This window comes from Corvus brachyrhynchos, unplaced genomic scaffold (genome assembly GCF_000691975.1).
Source record: "Corvus brachyrhynchos isolate BGI_N302 unplaced genomic scaffold, ASM69197v1 scaffold325, whole genome shotgun sequence".
In the NCBI taxonomy this organism is placed as follows: domain Eukaryota; kingdom Metazoa; phylum Chordata; class Aves; order Passeriformes; family Corvidae; genus Corvus; species Corvus brachyrhynchos.
In genome coordinates this window covers 185285-204472 of record NW_008238356.1, presented here as the reverse complement: position 1 = coordinate 204472, position 19188 = coordinate 185285, and the positions used below count along the sequence as shown (strand labels likewise).

General features: G+C 37.2%; 1 protein-coding gene across 1 annotated transcript in view; it reads right to left on the bottom strand.

Moving 5' to 3' along the window:
- The window catches only part of LOC103616457 (guanine nucleotide-binding protein G(q) subunit alpha), a 112347-nt gene that overhangs the window by 28133 nt on the left and 65026 nt on the right, over positions 1 to 19188 (bottom strand). The window contains exon 4 of the mRNA XM_008634627.2: positions 2652 to 2806. Coding sequence (XP_008632849.2) covers positions 2652 to 2806 — 155 coding nt within the window. The remainder of the gene's footprint in view (positions 1 to 2651; positions 2807 to 19188) is intronic.

Sequence of the window (19188 nt, the reverse complement as noted above, 5' to 3'; positions counted from 1 at the left end):
CAACCAGCACCCTGAGGTCATCTTCTGCTAGGTAGCTTTCCAGCTACTCTGCCCCAGCCTGTATCACTGCCTTGGTCTGCTGTAACCCAAGGGCAGGCACTCAGCACTTGGCCTTGTTGAAGACATGGTGGAAAAAAGCAGTATAGGCAGCAGACTGAAAATACTACTACTACCACTACCACTACCACTACTACTATAAAAACACAGTGGAAAACCACTGAGAAGATGAGAGGCTCATGCAAGGGATGAACAAAGAACACGTCTGACATTGACACATATGCTTACCAGACACTGGCACATAGGCTTACAAGAGATCTGGTGGACAACAAACCAATTTGGTTGATACATCAAGACAATGAGCACTGAGTGCTTGTTTGTGTCTTACTGCCTTGTGAATCTCAGTAGAAACTTTTAAGCAATTTGTTTCCTTGCTTTGTGACAGGGATATAATGCTAATAAATTTGTTTGGGTGTTTTACTGGTAAACACACATACTGTATTTTCGAAACAATGTTTATTTGGTTTCTGCTGATTTTTTATTTAGTGGACTTACATACCTGGAAAAAACTCTACTTGCAAGCATACGTATACATAGAGGCATTTCTGAAGACTTGAATACAGTGATTAACAAGTCTAATTTAAAACATTTTGCAGAAATCCATAGTATGAACTATAATGAAGTCACCAAATCTGCAAAAACTCACGATGAACTGCTAAACATTGCTGAGCTTGAGAAATAACCAATCAACTACCACATGCACCTTTTGCAAGACAATGTACTAGGAATTTGTTTTTATAGCTACTTAATGATTATTCCCTACTATTTTTAATGTTACTCAAAAGATCTACTATGGTGACGATTTAACTGAAAGTAGGCCAAAACTATGGTGTTCAGCACAATCTGGTCGGAAGTAGCATCAGATCATTATTTTCTACTTAGGAGAGTAATTATGTTTTTAGCCTCTAAGGTAGAGCACACAAAATACATACATTTATTTCAACTTTAAAACCAGTATCACATCTGTTGTGGAAACAAAGTTAGGACCTACAAATACAAGAAATTCAAAATATGAGTCAAGTTCTGCTTCACCTTCTACTAAACTTTGCCACTCATTTCAGTACAGAAACAAGCTGAAAACATATTGTTAGTAATGTTGTCTCTGAAGTTTTCTCTTCACCATTTATGTATCCTGGAACTTTTCTCTTTATGTAATATTCTATGTTTCCTTACCACCTAAAACCAAAACACAGTATGGTATCTTTGGGGACAGCGAGAATCTAAACAATACAAGAGAGATGCCACTGTGCTTTGCACCACTCTACACCAAAATACATGCGCAAAAATGATGGGTTTGGAAGGTAACCAGACAGAGAACTGCACAGGACAACAGAAACCCCATGCATAGGGCAAAGAGAAGTTATGGTGTGGTGACAATATTGCAATGAATCTGAGGAGACCTATGTCATGCATCCCTAGGTCTTCAGCTGCCTAAATTGTATCAGCAAGATCCGAGTAAGCTTATCTTGACTAAATCACTTAAAAAGTGCTGTGCTAGATGACGATGCTCAGACTACTGTGCAGATAAACGTCATTCCACAACTGTCATGTCTAATGTCCTGAGCCGTACAATAAGCTTAATGGAAGCTTTGTGGTGCACTTTCATAAGTAAGAGGCTTCCATTCATGTACACATGCCAAATGGAGACTGGAATTATATCACTGGAATAATTTTTTTTCATAGCTAATACAAAAATTCATGTAGAATCCATGGAGATTTTTGCCTCGGCTTAAATAACAAACTATGCTGTGTTCTGTAGCATTGGTCAACATCAAGAGGCCATCATCCATTTCTTTGACAGCAGATGAGAAATTTTATCTGAGCTGTATGCTACATAACTAAAAAATAACTCAGATTCACGGAGTAAACCTTCATGCAGACATCAGATTCCAGTGACAAATTTCACATTGTTTTTTAATCAGATTCTGGTCCCAAGAAACTAAAGGCATAACATTTCAGACATCTTTTAGCCACATATGCATTTTTATTATTGTTGATCTAGAACAAACAATTTAACTTAAGTGCTTTCCTGATGTGTTCTTGGTAGCCATGTTCTTTAAACTTTGTTTCCATAATAGAAAGGCAGTCCTATATAAAACAAATCCCTTTGTTTAGTACTGTTTACCTCACCACTAAGACTGCAAATGCCAGGGAGGGAAAATGGAAAACAGGAGTTCTTGGACATTTCAATTTTTATGAACTGTATGGAGGTCTACTTTGATTGCACTTCCCAGTATTCACTACTGTCACACTACATGAAATTATTTTTGCCCATCTTGCATTTGTGATTATATGTTGGAAGAGAGTAGGTTGAATAGGTTTAACAAAAAATCCTCCCCCAAAATTAACCATCCCTAGAATCTTAATTTAAGACTTTGAATCACAGACTGTCGTTTTGTGAAATAAGCACAGATGTAATTCTAAAATAGATGTATGCCACTCCTTAATTCAATTTGGTATGCGTATATTCAGCTATGTTTGTGGTGCATACGCATACAAATATGTACACAGACGTACACTAAGCTAAAAAGTAAAAATTACTTTGTTAGAAGCAGGAAGTTATATACAGCTGTTCATCACTACCATGTACTTACTATTTAGTTGAATCTGATAATTGGTATTCCCGTCGTCTATCGTAACACTCCTGAATTCCAGGGTCATTCCACAAACTTCTTATTGCATCTACATAAGGGTTCTCAAAACTCGACACCTTCTCTACATCAACTTCTCGAACTAACAGTGCATGAACCTAATTCAAAACAAACAAAAAAAGTAAAATTTACCTTATTTGCTGTGTTTGCAGACAACTCATATACAACGAACATGATTAATAATTCTTCACATTGGTCATATCACCAACATGTATCTTCAGTCTGAAAAATCAAATACCACGAAGACGATTGTGAAGATGAAAAAAGGAGGTAACCTCTATGCTAACTAACATCACAGGCAGTGACACGGCTCTTGGGAAAATTGTATCTTCTTAGGCTTCTTTCTTTTGGGACGCCAATATTTTTGTTACCAAAACATTGAAACAAAGAAAAAATCGACATGACAGACAACACAGAAAGATTCTTTAAGTACCACCAAATTCAAACTGGTCATTAAGATCTAACTACTGCTAGTTCAACTCTATCGTTCCACGAGCAAAATCTGGATGGTGCGACTGTTCAGTTCAATACACTTTTGACAACAGCAGACAACATTTTCTATGGCCTTCTGGGAATGTAACAATTTCCCCTTTATTTACCAGAAATCTTGTAAACACTTACTAAATTCTTTTTGGCAAACCATGTCCCCTACATTTAGGATCATCTTCATGGTTTCTACAAGTATTTAAAGAAAGATTCCAGAATAAGAAAACTGGAATTTTTGGGAATGGTAATCATGACATCTGCACCTGAGGAGATACTGAAATAGCTATCTTGTCTCCTTCTTTATCCCCCTCAGAAAACTATGGGTATGATTAAAAACTGATTCTGAGCTTCAACAGTGTTACAGCTTTATGCTGGTCTTCCTGGAAATGCTCTTTTTTGCCACAATCCATTATATACTTACAAAAGTGTATTTTTTTTAATATCTAGGCTTCATCATCTCAGTCTTCTACTTATTATCTTTATTATCTCTTATTTTTATGGTAGCAGGAAAATGATGGCATTCCCAAGTTACTAGGTGACACCTGACCCTACACAACCTACTTCAAAGAGCTGAAAAAGTTGTAGTAATTCAGCACTATTATTAAGAAAAATGTTCATACTTTCTCTGTTCTTTGGCACGATAGGACTATGTTAATGGTGGTTAGATTTGAACAAGACCAGTGAGTTGACATTTCACTACTTGCTTTCTTTGGGTATTTGTGTACATTTAAATTAAGATAGGTTTTACCAAAATACTCTATATATTTCCTGAACTACCACAGTGGTTATGACAACATTAGCAGTTAGCTGAATAAACTAAGTAAATAAAAATGTTTAATGCCAAATATGTATTTCACTTCTCCAGGTATAGGAGGAACTAAATCAGTCATCTTTCTTTGGGCTTTTTTTTTCATAAATCAGTGTAAATCTTCAGAATGAAACATTAGCCCAATCTCTGAGGAAAGGCTTCATCAACCAAAAAGCTTCTGTCTTCTGTAGCTTTAGTATGGAGCAAAAATGCCCAGAGATCAACCCAAACTATTAGAAGTCAGAAGACTGGCCCGTCATCTCCTGGACAATTCATGATCCCATTGAAAATGGAAGGGTAAAGCAACCAAAAAGCACAGCATGTTTTCCAAATGCCTGATTTGTAAAAAACATGCCAGAAAAGCATCTCCATAAATACGCTACAGGAAAAGCCACAGACCTTTTTTCTCTTCATTTTCTTATTTTATTTCTATGTTTGTCTTCTTTGAAAAGCAGGTACCACCTAAGGACTGCAGGGGATAACTACCCCAGAAATCTGATCTTGCCAAGGACTACTGCAATCCTGTGACTGAACAGAATTATGAACCAAAAACTTCTATCAAGTCTGAAATATCTTTCAAAAAAACTCTGCAACAGGATTTCAGACTTAGCTGACGGACAGATAAAGAAAACCACTGACTGAACAGGAGAAGCTAAGAAATAAATATCATCTGCTTGCTGCCAAATGTCTGTCAGTGGTGGTTTTCTTGTGAAACTCCCCCAAACCTGAATTAATTGCAGTGGGTTGATGGACAATAAAAGGAAAGTACAGTTAAGAACTACTTAATTGTTTCCTTAAACATTATTTATTTTTATTGCTAAAAACCCTTCAGTGCCTAGCCTTGCTTGAGATCAGGTCACCAGACAAAGTAGGAAAAAGAGGACATTATTGACACAGTTGGAATGGAAAACATAATAAAATAAATATAATCGTATCACTTTCCTTAAGCAATGTCTTTGGCTTCTGGATCACAATATATGATATAAAAAATATGAATGAAAGCCAAAGTTTCAATTTCATGCATGGAGCAAGTTCAAATTTTTACAGCAGTGATTTTTAAAAAGCTGGGACCTACCCAGACAGCATATTTTATTAAGTTCATTTCCAAGAATTATATGTGCAAACAACCAAAATCATAACATCCAAAAATTTCTGGGAGATCTCATAAAAGAGATCTGATGTAGCTTCTGATCCAAAATGTTTATAATTTACTGGGTAACTAAACCGTTCTCTGCCCATTCTACCACGCAATTTTCTTCTATTTATATCATTATATTAAAATGCTGATGTGACTTAAGGTGTTCATTAATAAAGACTTGTATGTTCCTGTCTAAAAACAATGCCACAATTTTCATTAAACATCTCTAATTTTGAATGTTTTACATTTTGTTAAAACATACTAAGACAGAGAATCATAGAATATCCTGAATGGGAAGGGACCCACAGGGATCATCGAGTCCAATTCCCAGCCTTGCGCAGGACACCCCAAGAGTCACACCATGTACTGATAGCATTGTCCAAATGCTTCTTGAACTCTTGTCAGGCTGGTGCTGTGACCACTGCCCTCTGGGTGAAGAACCTTTTCCTAATATTCAGCATAAAACTCCCCTGTTGCAGAGTTTCATGCCCCAGCCACTCCTCACACGGCTTCCCCTCAAGGCCCTTCACCGTCCTTGTGGACGGTGTCCTCCTTTGGACACTCTCTAATAGTTTAATATTCTTCTTGTATTCTGGCACTCAAAACTGCACGCTAGACTCAAGGTAATGCCACCAGAGAGCAGAGCAGAGCAGGATAATCACCATATTCTAAAATCCCAGCTACAGAAAGACGATGACACCGTGACTTTGGATGATCCCAACACCTTCTGGCAGGTTGAACTTAAAATATCTTTCAAAAAAACTCTGCAACAGGATTTCAGACTTAGCTGACGGACAGATAAAGAAAACCACTGACTGAACAGGAGAAGCTAAGAAATAAATATCATCTGCTTGCTGCCAAATGTCTGTCAGTGGTGGTTTTCTTGTGAAACTCCCCCAAACCTGAATTAATTGCAGTGGGTTGATGGACAATAAAAGGAAAGTACAGTTAAGAACTACTTAATTGTTTCCTTAAACATTATTTATTTTTATTGCTAAAAACCCTTCAGTGCCTAGCCTTGCTTGAGATCAGGTCACCAGACAAAGTAGGAAAAAGAGGACATTATTGACACAGTTGGAATGGAAAACATAATAAAATAAATATAATCGTATCACTTTCCTTAAGCAATGTCTTTGGCTTCTGGATCACAATATATGATATAAAAAATATGAATGAAAGCCAAAGTTTCAATTTCATGCATGGAGCAAGTTCAAATTTTTACAGCAGTGATTTTTAAAAAGCTGGGACCTACCCAGACAGCATATTTTATTAAGTTCATTTCCAAGAATTATATGTGCAAACAACCAAAATCATAACATCCAAAAATTTCTGGGAGATCTCATAAAAGAGATCTGATGTAGCTTCTGATCCAAAATGTTTATAATTTACTGGGTAACTAAACCGTTCTCTGCCCATTCTACCACGCAATTTTCTTCTATTTATATCATTATATTAAAATGCTGATGTGACTTAAGGTGTTCATTAATAAAGACTTGTATGTTCCTGTCTAAAAACAATGCCACAATTTTCATTAAACATCTCTAATTTTGAATGTTTTACATTTTGTTAAAACATACTAAGACAGAGAATCATAGAATATCCTGAATGGGAAGGGACCCACAGGGATCATCGAGTCCAATTCCCAGCCTTGCGCAGGACACCCCAAGAGTCACACCATGTACTGATAGCATTGTCCAAATGCTTCTTGAACTCTTGTCAGGCTGGTGCTGTGACCACTGCCCTCTGGGTGAAGAACCTTTTCCTAATATTCAGCATAAAACTCCCCTGTTGCAGAGTTTCATGCCATTCCCTCAGGTCCCATCACTGGTCACCACAGAGAAGAAATCAGTGTCTGCCCCTCCTCTTCCTCTTGTGAGGGTGGCTGCAGACTCAGATGAGGTCTGTCCTCAGTCTCCTCTTCTCCAGGCTGAACAGAGCAAGTGACCTCAGCCACTCCTCACACGGCTTCCCCTCAAGGCCCTTCACCGTCCTTGTGGACGGTGTCCTCCTTTGGACACTCTCTAATAGTTTAATATTCTTCTTGTATTCTGGCACTCAAAACTGCACGCTAGACTCAAGGTAATGCCACCAGAGAGCAGAGCAGAGCAGGATAATCACCATATTCTAAAATCCCAGCTACAGAAAGACGATGACACCGTGACTTTGGATGATCCCAACACCTTCTGGCAGGTTGAACTTAAAGGGAACTATGGATATGTACTTTAACACTTAAAGACTGAGAATCCTGCAGCTGTCAGTCAGTCAGTACATGCTACATGGTCATCCACATATAAGGCTGCCAAACCCCCACAAAATCTGTGAGAGCAGCATCTTCCTCACCATGGCTCCACTTGCAACACAAAGATATAAACAACTATAAAGGCACAAAGGGAGAAATAAGGGTGTGTAATAGCTTCTTTGTTCCTTCATAGTGAAATGGTGAAATCTCAGTTGGGTGAAATGAAATCCTTCAGAATTTCAAAATAATATATACAAAGCCTGTGTAAACTAATCTGTGAAGTGGACTCTATGATCACCTTATTAATGCCATTAAGGGACTACTCAAATGTTTAAAATACTACAGGAACATGTAAATGAGAACAGTGCGAACATTTTGCACTCCAAGTATTACACAATGACTTCTCATAATTAAATAATAGTTTAATGATCCCATGACCAAAATTTTATTTGCAAAACATCCCCAAGAATTAAGATATGGAATAAGCAGATGTAAACTGTGCAGGTAAACTCTTCCATAAAGGTGGGAAATTGTATGCCATTTCTGAGGAGCTACTCAAAAATCTTACATCTCCAGGTTACCTAACGTAATTGTAGTATTGTGGGGCATTTTTCTCCTCCATGGAAGCCTCAATTATTGAAGTATTTCCAATGTTTTATCTGTGTCTGGGATATAAGGCAATTTACCAGGGATATAGTACCGTTGCAGATATATTGGCAGAGATTTTAGGCTTGATGTAAATTAGAGATATAAGTTTGTTTTTCAAAAGCAAAATGAACTGGAAACGTATTCTAATATTTGAAATTATATGACTACATTAAATTAATAACATTATGGTAATTTCTAATCATTTTTTGTTCCCTGTGTTGCTGCAATATGAGGAAAGAACAGCTGAAACAAAAGATACCCCTTACTGGAAAGGAGTGGGGGGAGCATCTCACTCCCTCTCTTTGATACACAAGATTTACGCTTCACAGAGATAATGCAATAATCTCCTCAACTGCAGTGATGACAGAGGCAAAAGAGAGAAATTTCACCTTCAGATTTTAGTTATTAATTCTCTTGTATTTTTCACTAGATCTAGCTGTTTCAACTGTAGATATAAACTAAAATATGTAGATTTGTTAAACAAAAACTATAGGCTCTTTTGTCCTCTCTTTTAAAGGTTTCATACCTCTAACTCTCTGGGCAGATCCTCAAGACTTTTAGCTATTTTCTTTCTCAGAAGGTGAAATCATTAAGCATTAAAACTTTTAAACACTGCAATTTCACTTGTTAATGACTGCATAGGCTGTTACACTCTTCAAATACTGACATGGCTATAAAGCTAAGCTGAAAGACATCACTGTGCAAAAACTGAACAGCAGGTTGCAAAAACCTACTACAAAAAAATCATAACTAATATTTACTTTTGTGTGTGTGGCATGTTACACTTGCAACAGATTATAAATTAGGCACTCTCGTATCTCCTGCTGATAATAAATGTAGCACCTTAGCTGAAATTTTCACACACTGATCCTAAAATTGTGCAACTAATGAATACTTTCCTGATGAGCACTGTAAGAATGTGTTGAGGATCCTAGAAACAGAAACAGCTTTATTCTCTGGAAAACATTTTTGCTTTGTAGGGTTGGGGCAATTCTACTTCTGACTTTCTGAAATATCTTTATGAATCAGACAACTGCCATATCCTTTCCACTACTTTAGTAATTCACCTCCAAAGAGCTGGTTTTGTCTTGTTAGGAGACTAGGTATTCTGCCCTGAAATTACTCAAGTCTGCCTAAACATCCTACTTCTTTACACTCACTTCTAAAATACTTCCAAAAACCCAAACAAACCCCACACATGCAATTTTATTCTTATTGTAAACAATAGCTTCAATTACAGGATTGATTTATACAGATTTTACTGCTTGATTAGGGCTGTCTGACATTAATTCACAAGTTCAACTTGTTTTCCAGCGTTGGTCAAATTCCTTTTGAAAGAAAACAGAGCAACAAGTGAAACACAGTCCATGTAAGCAAAGAGAAATCCAAGGCACAGGACTGCAAAGTTATTTTGCTAAGCTACTACTGGGTTTATAAAGTAAACACTCCCATTAAGTCACATTTTGACTAGTTTTCCAAATGTTACTTTTACTGACAAATTTATGGAGGTTTTCAGCAGCTGATGAAATTCTGCAATTAACACTTTGGTTCAGATAAATCCTTAAAATTCCCAAGGATTCAATTGAATATACCTACTAAAGTTTTGACATAATTTAAAATTAATTGTAGCATTTGATTTATCTAACATTGATAATCTGAACATAAAACTAAACTAAATCTTTTCCTTTTAGACATAAGTCACTAGCAACAAATTAAATCCTCATCAAGTCCTCACAATTAGTAACTTACAAGGCCAAATAGGCAAAATCTTTTTCTAGCAATGAAACCTATTTCCAAATTTAATTCAAATCTTCAATGACAGAAAGAAACAAAGACATTTCAGATTTGAAAGAGCATAAGCAAGAACTGGCAACAAGATCTCCCGTCACAACAGTTTTTGTAGCTAACATGAATTATCCAAATTATTGCTCTATCTATAAAAATATAGTAGTATCACCACGTATTTACAATAACACATTCAAGCATGGAGCTCTAAGCAACTTGGTCTAGTGGAAGATGTCCTTGTCCACAGCAGGAGGGTTGAAACTAGATGAACTTTAAGGTCCCTTCCATGCCATTCTATGTATATACAATCACATTTTCAGAAAAAATATCAATGTTCTAAGCCTTTTTTCCCCTATTTTTTTCTTATTTTGTGAATTTTTTGTCTTTCTTTTTTTCTCCTGAGGACAACTTTTAAGCTGAGACCACCAAACCATTATTGTGCTGTAATCCTACAAATAATTACGAATTATTACAAATAATTAATGTTGTTGTTGTACACACAACATATAAGAAAATACTTCTCCTACTTTATAAACATCACAAGTTTTTAGAGCTTTGTAACAGGCTTCGCTACTTTTGAAGAATAGAGCTCAGTAAGTCTTGCAAACAGTAAATTTTCCGCCGTATTTTTGTAGAGTGGTTCAGTTGAATTTATGGAAGAAAATGTTATGGAAACATGGACATGCTGAAATTTTCATTCCATTTGCAAGTAAAATAACTGTCTGTACTTCAAAAGGCCCCAGGAATCTGCTACCTCAGTCAACCACTGCAGTACATGACTAAGTGTATTAAAAAAAAAATAGAAGGACAATGTTTCAGTACTAGAATTCTCACTTAAGAAGCATACCATTGAACAGAACTCCCCAGAGCCTCACTCCTGTGCCTTGGTCCTGCACTACACACGTTTATTTTTAAGAGTAAGAGCAATAGCAGCCTTGCTTGGTCTCATGGATTCAAATAACTAGAAATGACAAGACTATATGCCTCTTCACAGAGTGCAGGTCATGGCCAGTTGATTCACTCTTGCATCTACTTGCTCACACAAAGATACTGCAGGAATTGCACTGCATTTAAGACCTAGAGAAGAACCTACGGCTAACATAGGATGGGCACAGGGAAACAAACAGCAGGCTCTTTTTAACTGAATATCCTGGTTTTGGCTGGTACAGACCTAGTTTTCTTCTCAGCAGCTGGTAGAGTTTTGGACTTAGCATGAGAATAATGTTGACACACTGATATTTTAGTTGCTGCTAAGTATGCTTACTCTAAGCCAAGTCTCCCATGCTCTGCCAGCCAGCAGGTGCACAAGAAACCAGGAGGGAGCACTACCAGGACAGGTGATCTGTGCTACCAGGGGGCATTCCATACCACAGAATGTCGTGCCCAGTATATAAACGAGGGAGAGTCAGCCAAGAGGCACAGATCACTGCTGTGGAATGGGCTAGGCATTGTTCTTGTGCTGAGCAGTTGTACAGGGCATGCCTTGTTTCTCTTGGGTTTTATTCCTCTCTCGCTCTCTTTTCATTCCTATTATTCTTACCATGACATTTTAGTTTGTTTCAATTATCAAACTGTTCTTATCTCACCCATGAGTTTAAATATTTTTTTCCCTGACTCTCCTCCCCACCATGGATGTAGTGATCAAGTGGCTGTGTGGTACTTCGCACTAGGCTGGGATTAAACCAGGACAAGGCATCATGTAATCATATCTGTGTTTCAATTCAGGAAAGGAAGTACTACATGGAAAAATAATCCTCTACACAATTCATACTAATTAGAATTGTCAGATGTGATAAGTTTTAAAAAAAAGAGCATATAAAAGAAAAGCATTTTGCCTCCATATTTTTAAGCCACACTTTTTGATCTTTAAAGGAGGAGAGTGCCCTCTGCTGACTAACACATAACAGCAGAGGCAGTTTTTTCAAACTGGTATTTCTAGAAATATCAGAGAACTGGGAGGGTTACTTTCAAAATAATGAATTTTTTTAGCAGGAATTTTCCCCTGTAAAAATTGCAACTAACTTAAATGGCTGCATTTGTGTGCTGTCCAACCAAGAAGATTGTCTTTCTAAACAATTACCTCACTTCTTGGACGTAAACTCTGAAAATAAGCTTCAGACTTACCCTAGGCATGCAAAGATACATGACACACTATCACCTATTTATTTTGAGTGTGTTCATTAATCCCTTGATGTTTAGAGCAGTGAGTTGGCAGGACTGAAGTAAGGGGGCAAAATGTAATCTCAGATGAAAACCCATTGTTTAGAACAGGGTCACACAAGAATGAATTCAGCCCCAAGATGTCAAACATAGCAACCCCACATTATTTTCTCTAGAGAAGCCACAGACATATTATACCATGGTGATGAGTATCTATTTGAAACATTCCTTGAGGGAAAATTAAAGTTTTCTGCCATGTGTGACCTAAAAAAGTGATAGCTTCCTTATAAATCAGGTACTATCTTCTCCATTCCTACAAATAGACTGTATTTGTACTGGCTGGTATCAGATGCCAGGAAGAGCTTATATAAAGAAGGATGGCAAAACACTGCTGACTCCTTTCAGGGCTTCAAGCAAAATACCAGTCTCCTGAAACATGGTGCCAACGTGTATCGTTAGGAAGGAGGAAGAAAAAACAATAAACCACATCTTTCCATTACTGAAAACACAGAATCCAGTTTTCTGTTTTCAAGAGCTTGAAAAACTCCTCACTCTGCTGCCTGGTGTGTTGATTCATATGCATTTTTCAATGATTAACTTTGCTTATTAACTATTCAGTATTTACAATGAGAGGTCACAGTAGCCTTTTTAACAACCATTTGGGAAGGCTTATTTATCCACCACAGCACAATTGGATTAGACTCCCAGGAGAAATAAAGCATGTTCTTTATAAATGTACCATTAGTCATCACATGAGAGGAAATAGATTTTTGAAGGGTTATGTTTTCTTTCCTATAGTACATTTTAATAATCTATGTGGTTTATAAGAGCCTGTGCTTTCAATAAGAATGACATCTATGTGAAGGCAAACAACATTGAGGGCTTTTTTGAATTAATTTTGATTAAATTGTATCTGGAAGAAGCTTGTGGGAACTGAACAACACAGGTAGAAAGGTCACAAACAGTCTTACTGAGAAAAACTGTCTTCTCATTACTAGTATAACTAAGTTTCTGAATTCAGTCACCTAAGCCTGCTCTTCAATATTCTCTGGAGATTCTCCAAGCAAGGGGATAAGATCTACAGATGAAGTAAACAGTCACATACTGACAATCACATCGAGTCTCCTGGAGTCAACAGGTTCCACTTAGCCACAAATATCTAAATTTACCCTCTTAATTCTTTTTTTTGTTGTTGTTTGTTAGTTTCAGAAATGTCCAAGGCAATTTCCCAGAAAAATCTTCAAAACAAATTTATCAAGTTAATTTAGGGAAGCTGTTGATGTAGAAAAGACAGGCTGTTTGAGGTATATCCTGCTATCCACAAAGAACGTTTATTAATAGGCCTTATCTACCCTGTTCAAAAGTATTATCAGAGACAGGCAGCTACTTCGGAAATCAGCATGCAACTACGACATGCACACAAACGTTTTCAGTTGGAATTACAGTATTAATGCAGATCCTGGTTGTAAGGCAAAGGTTGTAACCATCCAGATCCTGGATGGTTAGCAAAAATAACCTGTAATTAGTCTTTAAAACAAAATAATCCATTGTAAGAAAAAAGGAGAGGATTTTGTTAAAAAAGCTAACAAAGCACTCTTGCCCTGACCACGTATCACCCAATGCATCAAAATTTGTTTTCTTCAGTGGGCTTTAAACTCTCTCTCAATATGAAAATAACCCTAATTACTTTTTAGGCAGGGTAAACAGGTATTTTGTTTCAGACTTCTGGCATAAAATGAATCACAAATTGGATTAAACATTAATAACATTTAGCTTCACTGGATAATTATAGTACTTTGATTTCATGTAATCCCCCACCTGCAGAACACATCTTCTACTAGGAACACTTTTGCATGTTTACAGGTAGGTCAGGACATTATTAACCAAATAAAAGAGAGCACTGCTGGAGGGGAGGAATCAGAAGAAGCTTTACCCTGGTTTTGCAGCAACCCAACACTTTCTTTGAAAGTGCTGATCAGTAAATCTGCAAAGCACCACAGCCCCACAATCACTCAAATTTGCAATGATGGTTAATGACCTGACAGCCCATGCCACAGTCAGCACCTGGCAGTTTGTGGATCCAGGTACGTGACCACTGCTGTCCTTCAACAACCTCTGCAATGTAACATACAAAGCAGCAGGAGACTTGCACAGAACACTCTTCCATAATTGTCATCACAAATCCTAACATGGAAATGCTATCAGAGGAGGGTAAAAGTTTAAAAGGCTAGAAAGTTGGAGAATACATGACACAGACGTGGCTTTGCCACCTCCTTTGTATGTTGGTGCACTCTCCTTCACACTACTGTATGCTATTAATAATATATATTCAAATGACTGATTTAAATGACACATTTAGTTAAAAAGGCCAACACTGAACAGATACAGAGAACACTTAATGATGCACACTAACTGGGTAACTATGGAATGTAGCATGGAATGTCCCTTGTAATAAAGTCTAAATTTAATGATCTAAATGCAATTATATATTGGTTTAGGCATCAACATAACAATGTTAGAGCACCTCCTATTCCATAAAAGTACTCTCAGTTGCAGTCTGTCATACCATCAAAAGTGGGTTTTAACCAAAACTGACTGGCTGTGGATTATAGCAGATATAGCAGTAGCTGAATAATTACCCTGGCATCACACTGGTGGCATTATTTTTAACTGTATAATAAAATAATAAAAATCAATTGATGGAAAGCTAGAAAATTCACAGTACAGTTCTAAGAAAATACTAAACTTTCTCTTATTTGTGTCATGTGAAAAAGGAACCCCAGAACTTATGTTTTCCAGAAGATTTCAGTGCTGTTTCCCCTGCATCTTCTTCATATCAGTAACTTCCTTATATAGCACATTAGTTGCTGTAGCTGTTAAACTGCTGCATAGTGAATGTTTAAAATTTTAGAATATGGCTTTAAAAACCAAACAAAAACCCCTCAGAAAATAGGGTATGAAATTCCGCTGTAGGATTTTTCCAAGCAGTAATCAGTCCTCTTCTTTGATGACAAATAGACTTTTTATTACTTTTCAAAATTCAGCTTTTTGCAGTACAGAAAAGCCTTATGTAGGGGACCTATGACAGAGAAAGTTACCAGCATATCCAGAGGTCCCAGTAATTCGCCACCTGAAAAACTATTTATCCAAAAGTAAATTTGGATCAGCAATCACATTCACCTTTCATAAAACACTAATCACAAAACAGTAAAGTCATTACATTCTATAAAGGAAAAAAGCTACCATTTTGAGGTCAGCAACACTTTTGCACTTGGTAGGCCATACTCTTTTCAGCTTAAGCAGCAAAAAGCTGGAAGTGTCTGCAGTGTTTCCTCCTGAGGGTCAGCACATGACTCAAGTTTGATGGAGGGAAAAAATCACATAAAGAACAAAACAGTTCGGACAAGAACAAGAGGCTCCGCCTGTCCACTCTTCTGTGGCTGCTGGTCTGCAGCAGCCAGCTCAGCTTCCTGCACCACAGTATCCCTAGTATTGCATAGTGCTGAGAGGTCCCAAAGACTACCTCAGCTCTGACAAGCCACTTGGACAACACCTTAGCAAAGAAAAAGTAACCAGCTTTGCTTAAATGCAGGCTCTTGAGAAGGAAGCACAAGTCTAATTAGAATTCAACTCTGACCCAATGAAGATCAAGGATTTGACAAGCAGAGTCATCAAATGAAGAGTGTTTATACACATTCGTGGTTGGTGTCTCAATGCTTTCAGAGAAGTATCACTGTTTGTCCTTCTGACACATCATTTATTTCTAACAGGAATCCACAAATTTTGTCATGCCTCCTTGCAACTCCATTGCTGTAACTGTAAGCAAAGCCTTTAATAAAAAAAATTTAAATAAATAAAGTGCTTGATCACTGTCAACCTTCAAACATATATAACCTTCTTCACCTTTACAACTTACAAGATCAATGGCATTGTATTTGGTATGGTACTAATGCTTCCATGTCAAGAAAAAAATAAGAACAGGGAGGAAAAAGAAAGGGAATAAACAACAAAATAAAATCCTCTAACTTTTCAGCAGTTTAGCAGCCTCATCTTCTGTTCACTGAAATCTAAAGGCAAATAACTCCTGCAATTCTTACTGACTGAGCACTTCAGAAATCACTATCTCTACAAGAACCTGATAAACTGGGCAAACTCCATCAGGGTCTTACAAAGCTCTGGAAGTTGTGGTGCTCTCCTTGGCTTGTCTCAGATCAGACCATACTGGAAATGTGTCAACCATATATATTTGATGAACAACAGTAAGTAGTTTGAAAGGCTGTGTTGTCTAATCACAGGTTTTGTATGTTAGCAATGCCCTGCAATCCTACTGTGAATTCACCCGTGAATTCAGTGGCCTTAATTTACTTCTGTTCATACAAAGTACAGCTCCTCAGTGCATTTTCCTGTTGCATGTGCCATAAAAAAGCCCAAAAGACCAAAATCAGCCAACTGACAAACAAACAAAAAAAAGCCAACTCAAAATAATGGCAACAAGAAAGAAGAGATGGGAAAGGAAATGACATCTTTAAAGATGGTGGGCAGTGTCAACTCCTACTCTCCTAAGATCATAGGATTATAATTATAAAAGCAAGACTGTATCCTCTGAAGCCAGAGAAATATTAAACACTCCTAGAACATTATTTTATAAGCATATTTAAACTGATGCCGCTATACTGGTCTCCCCACTTTCACACAGAGATTCAGTGGGTGAGATAAAGAATTTATTATTTCAAAAAAATACCAGAGAAATACAGCTCTAACCATATGACTATAGATTTTTTACCATTATTTTCATGGTAAAGGCACCATCATATTTCCTTCTTTCATGTTCACCTGTGTAAAGCATCTTTTTACAGGTAAGGCCAGCTCAGTATTAAACGTTCAAGTGATGTACCAGCAGTACCCACACCAACACAAAAACTTAACTGTTGAATCTTAAGAGACACACAGCCCAAAAAACCTGAAGACAGATGATGTAAGCAGCCCTTTTCGCCATGAGATCTTCACCCTATTAATGCTGGTCTTTCCTCCCAACATGAATAAATAAAGATGTTGGAACAAGGAACAAGCAGAACAAGAACTCAGAGAAACCAAATTACTCATCCAAATGTCACAGTGACAGCCTGCCATGAGCTTGTGAACCACAGGCAAATGGCATCAAACAAAGCAGGACACAGCTGCTCCTCCTAAATTGTGTAACAATGAAGATGCCTTACAGCTTCTAGAGAACAGAAGTAGCTGGCCATGCCTAGTGATTCTATACTTTCATAATTAAATTGTGAATTGCATTTGCAGAATACCAGGGACTGAATTTGACTGTGGACTATATCTGGTAATCCCTAAAGTATGTTGTGTGAGTCAGGCTGCAAAAGAAAAGCTGAAACTGAAAAATCTGGTGAGGTTAATAACCGCAGATAAACCAGGAAGGAGGCGGATAGAAGAAAAGGTAATTCCTGCTATTACCTTTAGATCACATTTCAAAGAAGGCTGATCCCAATCCTAAACCCCAAAAATGTCACCACTAAAGTTCCCATCTCAACACCTAAACTTCGACAACAATACTGTACACCCTAAATCTTTACTTTTAATACCAACACATTTACTTAATCCTAAATAAAACTTACAAAGCTGCTTGCCAGAGAGATGATAAATCCATTCAGCTGATCCTTCTGACGTAAGCATCATCACTTTGGTTACAGTCATATGCTAACACGACACACAGTAATATGACTATGTGAGAAACCAGTAACACACTACAACCTAAAGGAAATTGCAGAAACTTTTTAAACAGAAAGTACTATAGGAATGTATTTTACGAGAAGGTAATTCATATCTACAGAAATTCTAACAAGTCACCGTGTTGGGTATACCACAGGTAACAAAACTCTCTGTTCAAGCTACAATATTGTGGTCTGTTATCCAAATTTAGAACAAACTGATCCTTCTGTGTTTATACAAATCTTAATTTTTAATTTTCAGAAGCCACACACTGTTGAAATCACCTACTCTTAACAACATTTACTCAATGAGCCTATCTGAACGCTAGTGGTTTTTTTGTACAATCTCTATCATCAGCAAAGCCAGTACTGCACCAGTGACTTTGGATGAGAAAACAAGGCTTTGTGAAGTGCTGAACATAGAGGAACAGAACAGACATAAGGAGAAGAAGAAAAGCAAGGCTTAATATTGTGAATAAATGCCAGATACAGCATATGTGCTTCACTACTTTTAAATTGTGTGGCTGGAAATAGTTCAAAATTCTTACTGCAAATGAAAACATGGAGCTACATTAGAAAACAGCAAATACAGGAAATAGCGTGAAAGAGGACCTGAGACTGCCATTTCTCAAATCTGCACTAGTTTCTCCAAAATGCAGAGAAAGCAGTTCCCGTGCCTTGAATCAGGACCTTACAGTGAACTGCATCTATTGACTTACCTGAAAAATGCATGTTTATAGACTAAAGAGGGTAATTAGAAAAGAAAACAAGAAAAAAGAGCCAAGCAAAACCTTTGATATAAAAATTGCTTTCCTTGGCGTCATGTGAAACGGGTGAAAGGGCCTCCTCTATCTTCCAACTAAAATCTATGATTTCACTCTTCTGATCAATATAGAAAAAAAACCTGTCTTTAATTAAAACCTGAAATCACACATTCAGAATAGATTACCCTGCCTGTATCACCCTGAAGATTAATGTCTCAGCTATCATCAACATTACTTAACTGGCAAAAAAAAAGACTTCTACATAAAAAACTATCAAGCATATGTAATTGTGTTAATGCAAGGGTAAGCTGCTGGAGGAAGACAGACTTCTGGGGACTTTGGAGCCAGACAGCAACCCTCTGAAATCAGAACTATTAAGCAGACCAACCACCAAAACCCACCAAACAAACCACGAACACACTCACATACTTTTCACCACTGCATCCTTATCAGTACTGTTCACCTTTTTCAGCCACGCCATACTCCTCTTATTTGTTTCCTCAGACAACCTTCCACTAGCCATTACTTACTTATTTTTATCCTACACTAAGCTCTTAAAACTTAACCAGATATACACAAATAATTGTATATAAGTAACAGTTCTGATTAACACTCTGCAATTTCAAACTGTTTTGTTTGATGAAGGCCTCACAGGTAAGTTGATAACGTAGCCCCACCTTGAGGAAAACACCCAACAACAAATAACATCACTTATTACAGCACTGCAAAACTAAC